General features: G+C 46.9%; 2 protein-coding genes across 4 annotated transcripts in view; both read left to right on the forward strand.

Moving 5' to 3' along the window:
• Positions 1 to 17,500, forward strand: part of rabgap1 (RAB GTPase activating protein 1) — a 53,035-nt gene that overhangs the window by 19,054 nt on the left and 16,481 nt on the right. For all 3 annotated transcript variants that reach the window (XM_062959990.1, XM_062959988.1, XM_062959989.1), the window contains 5 exons: positions 103 to 272; positions 356 to 530; positions 617 to 710; positions 2,883 to 3,033; positions 16,347 to 16,460. In XM_062959990.1, coding sequence (XP_062816060.1) covers positions 103 to 272; positions 356 to 530; positions 617 to 710; positions 2,883 to 3,033; positions 16,347 to 16,460 — 704 coding nt within the window. The remainder of the gene's footprint in view (positions 1 to 102; positions 273 to 355; positions 531 to 616; positions 711 to 2,882; positions 3,034 to 16,346; positions 16,461 to 17,500) is intronic.
• Positions 3,048 to 10,823, forward strand: gpr21 (G protein-coupled receptor 21). Its single transcript, XM_062960000.1, has one exon. It carries the CDS (start codon positions 8,928 to 8,930, stop codon positions 10,002 to 10,004), a length of 1,077 nt encoding a protein of 358 aa, XP_062816070.1. The 5' UTR covers positions 3,048 to 8,927; the 3' UTR covers positions 10,005 to 10,823.

A 17,500-nucleotide genomic window follows, 5' to 3' on the forward strand; every position in this document is an offset into this window, starting at 1 on the left:
CGAAACGCCATTACCCTTTTATATATATAGATGAAGGCAACTCTAATTGGGGGAAACAGAGACACCTTCTCACCGTCTTTCTCTCTCGCTGCCTGTCCCCAGACAAAGTGCTGTTCTTGACCACGGCGGTGGATCTGGTGGTCACGGAGGTCCAGGAACCCGTCCGGTTCCTGCTGGAGACCAAAGTCCGCGTCTGTCCCCCGAACGAGAGGCTCTTCTGGCCCTTCAGCAAGCGCAGCTCCACCGAGAACTTCTTTCTGAAGCTGAAGCAGGTGAGAGCGCTTCCAGGTTGGCCTTTCTCCTTGGGGGGCTCCCAGCACAGGGCTTGACGGGCACGGTCCCCCCCTTCTTTCAGATCAAGCAGAAGGACCGGAAGAGCGGGACGGACACGCTCTACGAAGTGGTGTGCCTGGAGAGCGAGTCGGAGCGGGAGCGGCGGAAGACCACGGCCAGCCCGGCCCTGCGCCTGCCCCAGTCGGGGTCCCAGGGCTCCATGATCCCCTCCCCGCCCGAGGACGACGAAGAGGAAGGTGAGCAGGGGCCCCTCTGGTCTGTCAGCCTGCTCAATCTGGGTCTGTCCCCACTATGGTTTCGGACTGTTTTGTGTACGTTGCAGACAACGACGAACCCCTCCTGAGCGGCTCCGGGGATGTCTCGAAGGAGTGTGCCGAAAAAATCCTGGAGACCTGGGGAGACCTCTTGTCCAAGTGGTAAGCGGCTTCTCCTCTCTTTGGGACTTTCTCCCCCTGGCGTCTCCCTTTCTGCAATTTAGGTTTCTCAGTTGTTAGACTGATATACCTGGTTATCTCTCTGTACTGTTAGGAATAAAGATATGCCAATGCACAAAACGTAGAGCAGATCTTCAGAAGTGTTATTTGTGTGTATGTATGTTGTGAAAGGTCCCAGGTTCAAATCCCAGGAGCGGAGTGAGCGCCCACTGTTAGCCCCAGCTCCTGCCAACCTAGCAGTTCAAAAACATGCCAATGTGAGTAGATCAATAGGTACCGCTCCGGCGGGAAGGTAACAGTGCTCCATGCAGCCATGCCAGTGGCCACATGACCTTGGAGGTGTCTACGGACAACGCCGGCTCTTGGGCTTAGAAATGGAGATGAGCAACAATCCCCTGAGTCAGACATGACTGGACTTAACGTCAGGGGAAAACCTTTACCTTTTACCTATGTTGTGAATTTATGTTTACCGTCTGTATTATTTTAAATCATTGGATGGTTCTGTTTATTATGTGCATTGTATTGTACTGTTTTTCATGTTGGAAACCTCCCTGAGTCCCCTGAGGAGATAGGGCGGTATATAAATGAAGTTTTATATTATTATTATTATTATTATGATTGACACAACAACATAGTATGACACAGTAAACAAAATAGATATGCTGGATTTCATATCACAAAATCACAAGTCGAACACTTCCTAAGCGTTGTTGTTGTTAATATTATTATTATTATTATTGACACAACGATATAGTATGACACAGCAACCAAGATGGATATGCTGGATTTCATATCACAAAATCACAAGTCGAAAACTTCCCAAGCATTATTATTATTATTATTATTATTATTGACACAACGACATAGTATGACACAGCAAATAAGATAGATATGCTGGATTTTGTGTCACAAAATCACAAGTCGAACACTTCCCAAGATTTGTTATTATTATTATTATTGACACAACAACATAGTATGACACAGCAACCAAGATAGATATGCTGGATTTCGTATCACAAAATCACAAGTTGAAAACTTCCTAAGCGGTGTTGTTGTTATTATAATAATTATTATTATTGACACAACGACATAGTATGACACAGCAAACAAGATAGATATGCTGGATTTCGTGTCACAAAATCACAAGTCAAACACTTCCCAAGCGTTATTATAATTATAATTTATTTCATGTAATATTAATAATAATATTATGATGTAATACAATGTAATAATAATTATAGTTCACTATTATAATTGTATATTTATATTACTTGAAATATATTTATATTACATGCAATATTACTAATAATATTGCGATATAGTTGTATAATATAATATATTGTATGTATATATACTTGTAAACTGCCCTGAGTCCCCTTCGGGGTGAGAAGGGCGGGATATAAATGTCGCAAATAAATAATAAATAAATTATTTCAGTGGCCCAAAAAAACCCCTACTCTCCCATAAAATATATTGCTTTGACATGCTCTCAAGAGACCAAAATAGGTAATAATATTATAAATAACTAGCTGTGCCCGGCCACGTGTTGCTGTGGCGAAGTATGATGGTATGGGAAATAAAGTATTGAGGAATTGGTGGTAGTTAAGGTAAAGGGTCCCCTGGGCTGAGTGGGTTGCTAGGAGACCAAGTGAGTGGAGCTTAGCCTTCTAACTGGCAGCAATTGGATAAAAACAATTATTCCTCTCCCTCTAATTAGGACTTTATTTTTCTTTTCTTTTTGTTGTATCAACCTAGAGGCATGGATGAGGGGTTGTGCTGTCAATTTTCAAGGTTGTGGGGTGTTTACTTTTGTTGTTTTGTCCACTGCCGTGATGCCATCACTCTTTTATATATATAGATAATAATATATTATTTATAGTCCACCCTTTTATCCGAGGCTCAACTGACTTCTGTACTCAAACTGACTCAAGCCTCAACTGACTTCTGAATCAAACGCATTCCAAAATGGAGTCTCACTTGGTCACATGGTGTGTAGTCCCGCCCACAACCTCCGACAACATAGAGTTAAGGGAAAACGCACGCCAATGCATCCATGTAATATAGTCAGCTCTCTCCATTGAATGCATATAGGAGGCGTGTAGAAGCCTGTGATTTCCAAGCGTCTTAGGGGTCCACCGGCGTCCTCTCTTGCAGGCACCTGAACCTGAGCGTCCGGCCCAAGACGCTGTCGGCGCTGGTGCGCAGCGGGGTCCCCGAAGCCCTGCGCGGGGAGGTCTGGCAGCTGCTCGCCGGCTGTCACAACAACGACCACTTGGTGGAGAAGTACCGGATCCTCATCACCAAGGTAGGCCCAACAGCGCGGGTGCAAAACGAAGCCGGGTCGCCCGTGTCCCGGCATCCTTTGCGGTTGCTCCATGGGAGTTCTAGGCGGAACATACTCTTCGAAGCGCGGGAAAATATTTATTTTTTGACAACAGGGGAGTAGAATGTAACTGCAATAAGCTATACCCGTGTGCAATACGCTCTTAAGCACAGCTGGCCTGAAAGTCCAGGCAAGGGAAGCAAACGGTGGCTGCACTTCTGCATTTCCACGTCCTCTGGATAATTTCCTAACAGGTGAAAATGTCGAACTGGATTAATCCTATGGTTCCGATGCACCCCTTGCCTAAAGGTTAATGTGAGTGTTATCTTTGCACACTGATATTCTAAACCAGGGGTCCCCAAACTAAGGCCCGGGGGCCGGATGCGGCCCTCCAAGGTCATTTACCTGGCCCCTGCCCTCAGTTTTATAATATAATATTTTTATATCAGTTTTAATAATATAATATTGTATATACATATAATATTGATAGAAATATTATAATGTAATGCAATGTAATACTAATAATAATACCATATAATAATATTAATTATATATTAATTATATATTATATATTAATTATATATTAACATCAGGAAGAACTTCCTCACTGTGAGAAGGGCTGTTCGGCAGTGGAACTCTCTCCCCGGGGCCGTGGTGGAGGCTCCTTCCTTGGAGGCTTTTAAGCAGAGGCTGGATGGCCATCTGTCGGGGGTGCTTTGAATGCGATTTCCTGCTTCTTAGCAGGGGGTTGGACTGGATGGCCCATGAGGTCTCTTCCAACTCTACTATTCTATGATTCTATGATTGCATGTAATATTACTAACAATATTACAATATAGTGGTATAATTCAATATCTATATATATAAAAGAGTGATGGCATCACGGCGACCCACAAAACATCAAAACTACAGGCCCCCCAACCTTGAAATTTGACAACACAACCCATCATCCATGCCTCTAGGTTGATACAACAAAAAGAAAAGAAAAATAAAGTCCTAATTAGAGAGAGAGGAATAATTGCATTTATCCAGTTGCTGCCAGTTAGAAGGCTAAGCTCCTCCAACTTGGTCTCCTAGCAACCCAAAAAAAAGTAATAAAAAACACTAAAAAATTAATACAATAAAATACTATAATAACAGAAAATAACTAAAAATAATACAAGAAAATAATAAAATATAATAAATAAAAATATAACTTACAATAAAATTAATAAAAAATTGTAAATAACGTCAAATAAAAATTACACAACATTTTTTAACCATTAACACCACTCCTTTGCCACAGCAACGCGTGGCCGGGCACAGCTAGTAGTAATATATAATGCTAATATTGTTCTATGCTATTAATATAATCTATATATATAAAAGAGTGATGGCATCACGGCGACCCACAAAACATCAAAACTACAGGCCCCCCCAACCTCGAAATTTGACAACACAACTCATCATCCATGCCTCTAGATAGATACAACAAAAAGAAAAGAAAAATAAAGTCCTAATTACAGAGAGAGGAATAATTGCTTTTATCCAATTGCTGCCAGTTAGAAGGCTAAGCTCCTCCAACTTGGTCTCCTAGCAACCCAATAAAAAATAATAAAAAACACTAAAAAATAATTAAAAACGCAAAAAAATTAATACAATAAAATACTATAATAACAGAAAATAAATAAAAATACAAGAATATAATAAAATATAATAAATAAAAAGATAACTTACAATAAAATTAATTAAAAAATACAAATAACATCAAATAAAAATTATGCAACAATTTTTAACCAATACCACCACCACTTTGCCACAGCAACGCGTGGCCGGGCACAGCTAGTATATTGTATATAGATATAAATTGTAAGCTGCTCTGAGTCCCCTTTGGGGTGAGAAGGACAGGATATAAATGTAGTAAACAAATAAATAAATAATAAATAAATTTTTGACTTAGGCTCGCCCAAAATCTGAAATGACTTGAAGGCACACAACAACAATAATCCTAATTCACTTGACTATCTTGTTGGCCAGAAGCAGGTCCACACTTCCCATTGAAATCCTGATCGGTTTGAGTTGGTTAAAATTGTTTTTATTTTTAAATATTGTATTTTTCTTTCATCATTGTTGTTGTTGTTGTTGTTTTTGCACTACAAATAAGACATATGCAGTGTGCATAGGAATTTGTTCATTTTTTTTCCTTCAAATGATAATTCGGCCCCTCAACAGTCTGAAGGATTGCTTCAGTTTGAAGACCCCTGTTCTAGATGAACATGGCTCCGTCTTTGAATTCTGTCTATCTGTATGTGAGAGAATGGGACAAACTGTATCTGAATTTCCGAGGCTTTGAAGTCCTTTTGGAGTTTGGGAATCACCAGTTTAAAGCATGTGCACGTTGTGTTGACTCCTGGCAATGTTCTTCCTTCCCATTTGCGTTGGGAATTTAACTGAACAGATTTTGGGTTGACTATCCTAGCTTCCATGAATCGATCCTTCTGTTGGAACGAGGTGCTTGCTGGCTTTGTTATGCAAAGAGGATTCCCATTCGTGGAAGGAATACTAAATGGAATTATAGTCCTGGATAATGTGCATTGGTGTATCTATATATATAAAAGAGTGATGGAATCCCGGCGACCAACAAAACAACAAAACTACAGGCCCCCCAACCTCGAAATTTGACAACACAACCCATCATCCACGCCTCTAGGTTGATACAACAAAAAGAAAAGAAAAATAAAGTCCTAATTACAGGGAGAGGAATAATTGTTTTTATCCAATTGCTGCCAATTAGAAGGCTAAGCTCTGCCCACTTGTTCTCCTAGCAACCCACTCAGCCCAGGGGACAGGCAGAGTTATTATTATTATTATTATTATTATTATTATTATTATTATTATTATTATTTACAGCATTTATATTCCACCCTTCTCACCCCGAAGGGGACTCAGGGCAGATCACATTACACAGATAGGCAAACATTCAATTCCTTTTAACATAGAACAAAGACAAGACAAACATGGCTCCGAGCGGGCCTCGAACTCATGACCTCCTGGTCAGAGTGATTCATTGCAGTGATTCATTGCAGCTGCTCTCCAGCCTGCGCCACAGCCTGAGCTTTTCCCTTGCATGCTGAAACTTCTGCTGAGCTTCCTGTCCTGTTCTATCTATCTGAAGTCCAAAGTATATATGTATTTGTTTTGGTTGGATGGAGACTCCTACGTAACTCGATGGATCGGGACCGCCCTTGGCACTTGAACCTTTCATTTCCCAACTTGAAATAATTGCCATAAAATCCAAGGGCACAAAAAAGTAAACAAAGAAAATGGCCGCTGGACTATTTGTATATAATGTGTTCGCAGCACCGACTCGGGCTGAGTAGTGATTCTCGCAGCACTGATATCGATCTCTCTTTGGGGAGGTTCTTCTTGTGCCTCCATCCTTGTTGTTGGACTCGGTCCTCCTTTGCGGTCGTCTTTCCCATTCTCTCCGCCGTCACCATTGTAATGTCTTCTCATGGGTGGGATGCACAGGCCACCTTCTGCCGGGACCAGGAAGGAACTTTTGTCTCAGAGCCAGTCCCAGAATGATTCACAAGTGGAAAACAAATGCCACGTATATGAGGGTGTTAGGATTTGCCCATGCCATGCCTGCTCTAGGGTAACCTCTGGTGGAAGGTGCTCTTTTCAACCTCTCATGTTCCCTCATTCCCACCAGACGACCCAAACCGTTGAGTCTTTCTGTGCCTTCCAAGGCGGCAGAATTATTATTTACAGTATTTATACCTTGCCCTTCTCAGAGTGGCTTATAAAACACACATACGGCATTATACAAGGACAGACAATACACAGACAGAGGTAACGGCTGTAGTGAGTGAATTAGAACCAGACATCCTGAGGAGCAAGGTTGAATGGGCCTTAAGAAGCATTTCTAGTAACGAGGCAGCAGGAGACGACGGTATCCCAGCTGAACTGTTTAAAACTGGAAAGGGGATGCTGTCAAGGTGATGAAAAGATAATAATATTGAGGATAACTTTGGTGGTGTGGTGAGTGAATTAGAACCAGACATCTTGAGGAGCGAGGTTGAACGGGCCTTAAGAAGCATTGCTAATAGCGAGGCAGCAGGAGACGACGGGATCCCAGCCGAACTGTTTAAAACTTGAAAGAGGATGCTGTCTAGGTGATGAAAAGGTAATAATATTGATAACTTTGGTGGTGTGGTGAGTGAATTAGAACCAGACATCCTGAGGAGTGAGGTTGAATGGGCCTTAAGAAGCATTTCTAATAACGAGGCAGCAGGAGATGACGGGATCCCAGCTGAACTGTTTAAAACTAGAAAGATAATGCTGTCAAGGTGATGAAAAGATAATAATATTGAGGATAACTTTGGTGGTGTGGTGAGTGAATTAGAACCAGACATCCTGAGGAGTGAGGTTGAATGGGCTTTAAGAAGCATTGCTAAGAACAAGGCAGCAGGAGACGACGGGATCCCAGCTGAGCTGTTCAAAATCCTGAAAGAGGATGCTGTCAAGGTGATACCAGGCAAGATTCTGGAAAAGATCATTAAGGAAGTCATGGCCATCAGATTGGGAAAATCCTGACCCTCCCGACTTATGCATTTCGTAGGGCTTTCTTCGGCAAGAAAGACTCAGAAATTGAGGGGTTTGCCTGCGAGATGGATCCCTGGTTTGCTTGGCTACGGAAAGGTCCTTTTTTCGGGCCATCGCGTCCAGAACCACACTGATTTCGGGAGCCTGAAAGGGCACGTTCCCCATCCATGTACAGAGAGTACATTTGGGGGGAAAGGGACCAAGGTGGGACCGAGTGTGTGGCTCAATGACACATGGAAGAGAGTGTTTGCGGAGACACAGAGAGAGGAGTGGCTTTGAGCCTCGCTTGGGCTCTGCGTCGCCTGTGTGGTAGGGCTGAGCTCGAGACCACCACCCAACCATCCATCGAACCATCCATTCATGGAAACCTGAAGGAGAAGCTCTTCCTGCGAGGAGTCCAGGAGTCCGACCGCCCGACTGCCCCTTTCTGCAGCTCTGGGGGGGGGGGGGGGGGAAGGAGGCTCTCAGCATGGCCTCCCCTTCCTCTCCTCGCTGCACATAACACCTGGGGTCTCGTCTCGTCTCGTCTCGTCTCTTCCTTCCTTCCTTCCTTCCTTCCCTTGGCACACCACTGCTTTCCTGCAGCTGCTCCGAGGGAGTGCATGCATGCGCCTGGCTCTCTCTGCATGCGCTGGGCATGGGCTGCCCTTTGTCTCTCTCTCTGTGTCTGCAGGACGAGAGCAGGAGCATCCTCTCTCTCTCTCTCTCTCTCTCTCTCAATTCGCCTCTCTCTCAATTCGTCTCCCGCGAGGAGTTTGGCCAGTGGGAGCCCTGCAGTGTTGTGGGCGGGGAGTGTGCTGTGCTGAGCTAGCGCATCCTCCTCGGAAGGAGGGAGGGATGCTATAAAGCAAGCCCTCCTTCCTCTCTCTCTCTCTCTCTCTCTCTCTCTCTCTCTCTCTCTCTGTCTCGCTTCCTCCTCCCTTCCTTCCTTTCTTTTCTTTCCTCCCAGAGCCCGCCCCTTGCGAACCTTGCGTGGCTGGCGATTGCTGGAGCTCCTCTTCTCCTTCCTTCCTTCATTCCTTCTCTCCTCTCCTTCTCTTTCTCTCTCTCTCTCCCCCGAAACAGTTGTGTTGCAGAGGTGGAGGGGCAGGGAAGGGTGCCCCTGCTTACCCCATTTTGGGTGGGTGGGCAGCCTTGTGGACAATGACAATGCCCACCCGGAGGAATCAGAAGCATCGCGGAATCAGAAGCATCGCGGAAGCATCCTCCTCCAGCGAGGCGGCACATGAGGCAGCTGCAATGACAGTGGCGGCGGAATGAGTGAGTGAGTGAGCGAGCGTTGCCGCAGGATGAACGCCTCGCTGGACGGCGGTGGCGGGGGCAACCAGAGCCACACTGCGGGCAAGCCCTTCTGCCTCTTGGCGGCCGGCTACCCGGAGGCGCCGGACGTCTGCCTGCTGGAGGCGGTCATCATCGTCTTCCTGACCGTGCTGATCATCTCGGGCAACGTGGTGGTGATCCTGGTCTTCCACTGCGCCCCGCTGCTCAACCACCACACCACCAGCTACTTCATCCAGACCATGGCCTACGCGGACCTGCTGGTGGGCGTCAGCTGCCTGGTGCCCTCGCTCTCGCTGCTGCGCCACCGCCTGGCCTTCCTGCCGGAGCCGCTGGTCTGCCAGGCCTTTGGCTACGCGGTCTCGGTGCTCAAGAGCGTCTCCATGGCCTCGCTGGCCTGCATCAGCGTGGACCGCTACCTGGCCATCACGCAGCCGCTGACCTACAACACGCTGGTCACGCCCTGCCGCCTGCGCCTCTGCATCCTGCTCGTCTGGCTCTACTCGGGCGCCGTCTTCCTGCCGGCCTTCTTCGGCTGGGGCAAGCCGGGCTACCACGGGGACGTCTTCCGCTGGTGCGCCGACGCCTGGGAGACGCGCGCGGCCTTCACGCTCTTCATCGTGGCCACGCTCTACGCCCCGGCCGCCTTGGTGGTCTGCTTCACCTACTTCAGCATCTTCCGCATCTGCCGGCAGCACACCAAGGAGATCAGCGAGCGGCGGGCGCGCTTCGGGGCGCAGGAGGGCGGGGAGGCGGCCGAGGCCCAGCCCTGCCCGGACAGGCGCTACGCCATGGTGCTCCTGCGCATCACCAGCGTCTTCTACGCCCTGTGGCTGCCCTACATCGTCTACTTCCTCCTGGAGAGCTCCTCCGTCTACCGCAGCCGCGCGGCCTCCTTCCTGACCACCTGGCTGGCCATCAGCAACAGCTTTTGCAACTGTGTCATCTACAGCCTCTCCAACAGCGTCTTCCAGAAGGGCCTCAAGCGCCTCTCGGGCGCCCTCTGCGCCGCCTGCGCCCGGCACCGCCCTGCCAGGGACTCCTCCGCCTCCCGGAGCAAGCGGCCCTCCAACGGCTGCCAGGCCTGAGCCGCCAGCGAGGCCTTTAAAAACATGCCCAGGTTTGCAAAAAATACACATGTGTCCGAGAGGGAACCTTGTGCCGATTGAGAAGAATCCGGGATCCCCATAAGCATGTGAAGTCTGTCTGGTGTCTCGCTTGGGGTGGGGAAAGGCGTCCCAGTCGGAGCAACTGGAAACCAGTGGGCGCTGGGTGACGATGGTGTGCATGTGAGGAGGGCGAGACCCTTCCAGGTGCTTGGAGACCTCTGTTTGCGTCCCTGCGGGAATGTCTCAGTGGTCTATGACGGTGTTTCCCCCCCGGTTTCGTTCGTTGGTTTGTCTGTCTGTGCATATGCCAAAGTATATTTCCAAAACTCAAGGGGCCAAACGGTGTTGTCTTTTTCTCCTTCCCCCCTTTTCAGACCCTTATAGACATATTGCAAAAAAAATGTAAACACTTGAACGTTTGGATTTCGGTGTGCAACGATGCAGGGATGCCGCCCCGTCCGAACCTCACACCCCTCCTTGTGTTTGCCCTGGGATCCCTGTTTCGGCACTTTTCCCGACCCATTCCCAACCCCTTATAGACATATTGCAAAAAATGTAAACACTTGAACGTTTGGATTTCGGTGTGCAACGATGCAGGGATGCCGTCCCCGAACCTTCCGCCCCTCCTTGTGTTCGTCCCTGTTTCTCACTCCTTCCCACCACCCAATTAGGACGTCCGTTTGTGATTTAGAAGCCCAGTATTTGAAAATGAAACTCAATTGTCTGTAGTGACGGGATGACTTTTGGAGGAGGCCGAATTGAGCCGCTGAATAAAGTGTTTTCCTTTTCTTAAAAGAACGAGCGGAGAAACCGTTTCTGTCCTTTGGTTTGGATTTTGAAAGGATGCGGATTTGCAAAAGATGCGGTTCAGGGTAAACTTGGCTCCGTAGCAATGTGTTCCTTTTAAATACAGTAGAGTCTCACTTATCCAAGCCTCGCTTATCCAACGTTCTGGATTATCCAACACATTTTTGTAGTCGGTGTTTTCAATAAATCATGATATTTTGGTGCTAAATTTGTAAATACAGTAATTACTACACAGCATTGCTGTGTAATGAACTACTTTTTCTGTCCAGTTTGTTGTATATCATGATGTTTTGGTGCTCAATTTGTAAAATCATAACCTAATTTAATGTTTAATAGGTTTTTCCTTAATCTCTCCTTACTATCCAACATATTCCCTTATCCAACATTCTGCCGGCCCGTTTACGTTGGATAAGTGAGACTCTACTGTACCTGCTTTTAAATACCTGGGTGCCTCTCTGGCTTGCGTGATATGCCAGCCGGTCAAGGGGGAGGGAGATAAATCCTATGTTGTTGTGGGAATTTTAAAAATACGGCATGTAGGATTGCGATGGCAAGAAACAGCATTGGTCGGTGCTTGGTTCAGAAACGGCAATAAACGGCCGATTCCGAAACCAGAAACCCGAAGGACAAAGAAGAGCATCGATGTATCACTGGCGATGTGCAATGGATGGTCTCTCAGGAAGGTCGTCTCTCTCCTTCCGACCAAAAAACGAGGCCTTCTGTTTCGATCCTCAGTTAGTGGATTTTCGGGCGACTCTTGAAGGTGGGTTGTACCCACGCATTGAGAAAGCAGCGTGGTCCCAGAGCTGACTCATGCGCTGGGGGCGTTGCATGCGCTGGGAAGAAACACTCTCCCCGTTGCCTCTGTTCGGCTCCCGATGCCGTCTTGTCAAGAGGCACTTATGCGCGGAAATGGCACACCGGAGTAGAGAACATTTGGGTGGGTGGGCGGTCTCGGATGTCCTGGGGATTCTGGATGGTTGAGGTCCACATCCTAGTGCATGGAGCATCCTTGCAAAAAGAGCAATGTTTGGTACCAAATATTTGGGTGGATGGGTGGCCGCAGACAGTAGAGCCCATAGCTGACACAAATTGGGGGTTCTGGATGGTTGAGGTCCAAATCTTAGTGCAAAAAGGGCAACGTTGGGTACTTAATGCTATGGCTTTGCTTGACAAATATCTTAAAATCCTGTGCTGGAAATCTCTGGTACAAGCCATCTCTGATTGCTTCTCACCAAACTGCAAATCCCATAGTATGTTGTAATTGTGCGTTCACTCAAGATAAAGGGAGGCAGTTCAGAGACATCCGTGACACCGAGTGGGTCTGTTTGGTCGACTTGTGGTTTTGGTGGCTGTATGGCAGGCATGGGCCAACTCTGACCCTCCCTCCAGGTGTTTTGGACTCCAACTCCCACCATTCCTAACAGCCTCAGGCCCTTTCCCCCCTCGAGAATGACGAGGAGTTTTCAAGAGAGTGCAGATTAGACTTGAGAACGCAGGGTGTGAAAAGCAAGCAAACTAGGTCTTCCCAGCGGATTCGAGATAAGACCTTGAAGCCCAGGTGCGTTGGGCACGATCTCATGGGAGCCTGGACGGGCTTAAATTGAGTGGTTTGGCTTCAGGAGACAATGTTGGTCATGAAGATCGGTCTCCTGTTCATGTTTCCCAGCTTAAGCGACTGATGGATAAAAGGAAAGGGCCTGAGGCTTTTAGGAATGGTGGGAGTTGGAGTCCAAAACACTTGGAGGGGAATGTGTGTCTCTCCAAAGACACATTCCCAAAGGTAAACAACCATGGCTATTGCTCCCATCTCCTGTTTTGTGGACTTCTGAGGAGAGCCCTGAGTTATCATCCCACAGACGGGCAACATTGGTGTTGTGTTTCGAATTCTTCTCACGGTTTGGGTAGCCCAACAGGCTATGGATTCTTGCCAGTTTTACCTCCAGGACCTATATGTTGACTGTTCTTGTGACATCACAAAAAAGCCCGTCGTCGTTCTGCATTTATTTCTGGTGGAATATGTTCTGGAGAACATGCTCAATCTAAACTTGTTGTTGTTGTTGTTGCGGGCCTTCCGAGTCCCAAAATGATTTCGTTCCCAGCCTTGTCTACCTATTCTTTTGCTTTTAGCCACGTGCTTCTTTTCCCTTTGCGCCTTCCTGATTTCCAGTGTGTTTCCTGACGCTTCCCTTTCACAGACACGCACAACTTGATTATTTTCCCCATGGCGTGCATGAGTTAAGGGGAGAAAAAAAACTCCCGTTTGCTCTGGGGAATCCACCTCCTGCACCAAACCCTATACTGCATATAGAGCTCATACATTTTTCACGTTTGGACCAACGTGTGTGTGCAATGCATTTGTATTTTTCTGTGCACGCGAAGCCGCCTGCATTATTTAAATCTTTTGGTCACGGGAGGCAAGAGATGGAAGAGGAGTCGTGCGAGGCCACGTTTTAGTTTTGAAGCAGGACAGAAGAAGGAATAAATAGTCTGTCCCTGGGACTCCTCTGGGATCTGCGTGGACGGCCTCAAAGGCCCCGTTGGATGGGACAGAAAGAGGATGGGGGCCACCGGAAACAACTTGCACATTGCACACTTACACACCCATATATATATATATATCAAAAATATAAGGTTTAGCAAACCAGCTGGAAGAAGTCAGCAATGCCATCAGCCAACAAAACAATAACAAAGCCAGCGGACCTGACGGGATCCCTGCTGAAATTTTCAAAATTTTCAAAGCTCTGTGGAAAGTATTTGTCGGAGGGGAGTGTTCTTGCGTTGTAGTCCGCCCCCCACATGAATCAATTCAGAATCACTAGATATTCCTGTCCTGCTTCTTTACCTATACGGTGCTGCATTTCCCCTGTTGCTTTCTCTGCTCCGTTAATTGGCTGGAAGAGACTTTACTCCCTTTGGGACAGGCAGATATTCCCGCGCTGCCTCTTTACCGCTTCCGTGCTGCCTTTCCCCTCGTGTGTCTTCTGCTCCGTCCTCCCCAAGTTGGGCCTGTTCGCCTTTAGGGAGAAAGAAGACGGAGGGACAGAAGGCGTTGAGCAGTTCTGCCTTTTCTCTGTCCCCGAGGAGCGTTTCCCCATCATCCATACCATTTCGTTGTTCTTTTTGCTGCGGACATAACAAAAAAAATATATTCTTGAAATAGCTTCTAGAACAGACAATCTTCGGCTTTCCTTCCAGGTGTTTTGGACTTCCAACTCCCACCATTCCTGAAAAGTCTAACAGCTGAGTAACCTGTGCGCCATTACATGAATGCTTATGAATAATATCACGGTCAGGAATGGTGGAGTTGAAGTCCAAAACACATGGAGAGAGGGCCGAAGTTGACCCATGCCTGTTGTCTTCTCTTTCGCTTTTCTTTTCCACGTTGGTGCCCAGGTACGAGTAGATCAATAGGTACTGCCTCAGTGAGAAGGCCAAAAAAGTAGCAATGGTGGGAGTTGAAGTCCAAAACACCTGGAGAGAGGGCCGGAGCTGACCCATGCCTGTTGTCTTCTCTTTTGCTTTTCTTTTCCACGTTGGTGCCCAGCTGCGAGTAGATCAATAGGTACTGCCTCAGTGAGAAGGCCCAAAAGATAGGAATGGTGGGAGTTGAAGTCCAAAACACCTGGAAAGAGGGCCGAAGTTGACCCATGCCTGTTGTCTTCTCTTTCGCTTTTCTTTTCCACGTAGCTGCCCAGCAGCGAGTAGATCAATAGGTACTGCCTCGGTGAGAAGGCCAAAAAGATATGCAGATATGATGCTTGAGCTTACTGGGACGAGGCCTTAAGAAAACATCCCTTGTTTTGATTTTCCCATCTTGAAAGTCGCGGCCGCGTTTCCTCCTCCTTGCGGCCAGGTGTTTTGGGACGAAGCTTCACATATACGATTGTTGTTATAGTTCGGTTTTTCACAAAACGCACACACACACCAAATGCCTCTCTTTATGATATTTTTCCTGTGGGAAACATGAGCCCTAAAAGGAAACGAGTGCAGCTGAAGCGTCCCGGGGATCACTTGGGGATTCTCTTATTTTTAGAACCAGATTTATGGCCATATTTGGCCTGGAACCATCTCGCGACGGGAGCTGAGGCGGGCATCAAACAGCCGCCCGATGGGTCGTGTTCACCTGGTTCTGGTTCGAGATGATCCGGAGAACTTGGACCCAAAAAAGACGGGCGAGCGTTTTGTTTGAACGGCACATTTCCTCTCGTCGTGGGGCACGAAGGGCATGTGTTATCCCAGGTGAACGGAGGATTGCTCGGGTTCGGCGGCCACTATCTCCGTTTCCCAGAAACCAAAGCAATGACCATGTATGAATACATATATGTATATATATACAGGAGGCACTGCGCCTTATTCCCGTTGGCATTATCTTGGCTGCTTTTTTAACAGCTTCGCACCCTTTCGGAAGATAACTGATGCGGGAAATAGTGAGAGGGAAATTTCTCCGGAAATAACGAGCATGGCATTTTGTCTCATTTTCATAAGAAATAATAATATTATTCACAGCCAACTCGCCGTATTCGACGAGAATTCAAAACCTCCTTTTGTAGCAGTGCCCAGAGAGCGTCTCTCACATCTTGCAGCAGTGAGTTCCACAGGTTTAAAGAGGCTCCTCTGAACTTCCACAGGCCTAGCTGGTGGCGGGGACCTTCACATCGTTGGGAGTAAATAAAGTAAATAAAAAGTGCAACACTTAGGGCGAATTCCAGACAGGAAACAATCAGGGCCAGCTTACACCTCCCAACAAGAGAGTGCCCCAAAGCCAGGCTTTGAAGCTGCAAGGCCATTCAGTGCTAATCAAGCTGGCCAATGGCCACATTCACACTTATCTCGGGCTTCCTCTCCTCTCTCTTTCCCCCTGGAAGCCTGAGAAACAGCCTGCCCGTCCCATTCTCACAAGAAGGGATAAAAATAGCGGAGCCCACAATGGCCGAGCCGCTCGCTCTCTTGTTTGCACCAACGGGGACAAAAATGCCGAGCGTTTCCGTACATTTTCTACTTTCCTGTCCGGCCGCAGAAGGACCTTCGCGATGGCCATTGGCCGAGCTCGGAAGCCTTAATCGGTCGGGCACAACATTCCCAGCATTTGTGTCTATTGGGTAAACTAAAGTAAAGTCAGGACAAGAAAACAGATTTTCAAGTTTGATTGTGAGACGCCGGCGACTACTAATTTCTCCGGTTCCAAGGCACACTTTTCCCCCCTTATATACAAATGGGCCGCGTCTTAGAATTGCAGGTGTATCTGATGTATTTTTGTTGATGGATGCAACTCACAATTGAAGAAATACGGTAATTTCAGGACCACCAACGGGGCAAAAAGATATGGAGCGCTGGTGCCGTCCAAGTATAGGTACTGTTATAACTTTCACAGGTTTCAGTTGCAGCAATTACCACGTCCTGGAACCCATGTAATCTCCATTTCCATATTCGTTTCTTGGTTGACGTTGTCTCGCTTGGGCCGCTCTCCAGCCCTTTAACGGCCACCCACTTTCCCCCTCCCCGGCTTTCCAGGAGTCGCCCCAGGACAGCGCCATCACCCGCGACATCAACCGGACCTTCCCTGCCCACGATTACTTCAAGGACACCGGTGGAGACGGACAGGACTCGCTCTACAAGATATGCAAGGTATGAGACCGGCTTGGTGGTTTCCTTTCCCGCACTGAACTCGGGCCCTCAGATCCAACAGGGTGGTTATGGGGCCAGTAACCATAGTCTGAACATAATTGTTGCACTCAAGTCCTGGACCACCTTTTCACCCAGCACCACACCAGCAGTACTCACTACAAAAGTTTATTAGAAAAGCAGATACAAATAGAAAAACAAGGTAGAAGAATAGAGAATCCAAAATAGCAGAAATCCAGAAATATCCAAGTACACAAAGTCCAGAGAGCCAAAATCCACAGCAGTCATTCAGACATAAATCCCATAAGCGTGAAATCAGGAACTCATTCCAAGGCAATCCCTTCAAAGAACATAGGCAAACAGGAGACTTGAATCATGAACTTGAAACAAGAAAGTCGTCCTTAAGGCAACGTTGTCTCCTCTGAAGGCCTGAAGCCCACACTCCTTAATTTAAGCTCGACCAAGTAGACATGACATCGTGTCGAACACACTTGGGCTTCAAAGTCTTTTTCTCACGGATTATCTCAGAGCGTCTAATTAGTCTATTTTTCACTCCCTCTGTTCTCAAGCCTAATCTAGCTTCTCTTGAAAACTCCCCACCAGATGAAGGCCATTTTCTGGGAAACCAGGATTTTCAGTTTCCCTTGTTTCCACAGTTGCCTGAGAACAGGGACTGGAATCCAAAACATCGGCCTCATCTGGCTGTGATTCCCTCCATAGTATGGACAGGCTCATCACTCTGAAACCCATCAAATCCTTTGTCCTCTGAAATAGCAGAAGGAGCCACAACACGAATGATAATAATAGTAGTAGTAGTAGTAGTAGTAGTAATAATAATAATAATAGGGGAGCAAAGTATAATAATAATATGAAATCCAGCATGTCTATCTTGTTTGCTGTGTCATAATATAATAATAATAATAATAATAATAATAATAATAATAATAATAATAATAATCTATATATATAAAAGAGTGATGGCATCAGGGCAGCGGACAAAACAACAAAACTACAGGCCCCCCAACCTCGAAATTTGACAACAC

The sequence above is a fragment of the Anolis carolinensis genome, unplaced genomic scaffold (assembly GCF_035594765.1).
Source record: "Anolis carolinensis isolate JA03-04 unplaced genomic scaffold, rAnoCar3.1.pri scaffold_7, whole genome shotgun sequence".
Lineage (NCBI taxonomy): Eukaryota > Metazoa > Chordata > Lepidosauria > Squamata > Dactyloidae > Anolis > Anolis carolinensis.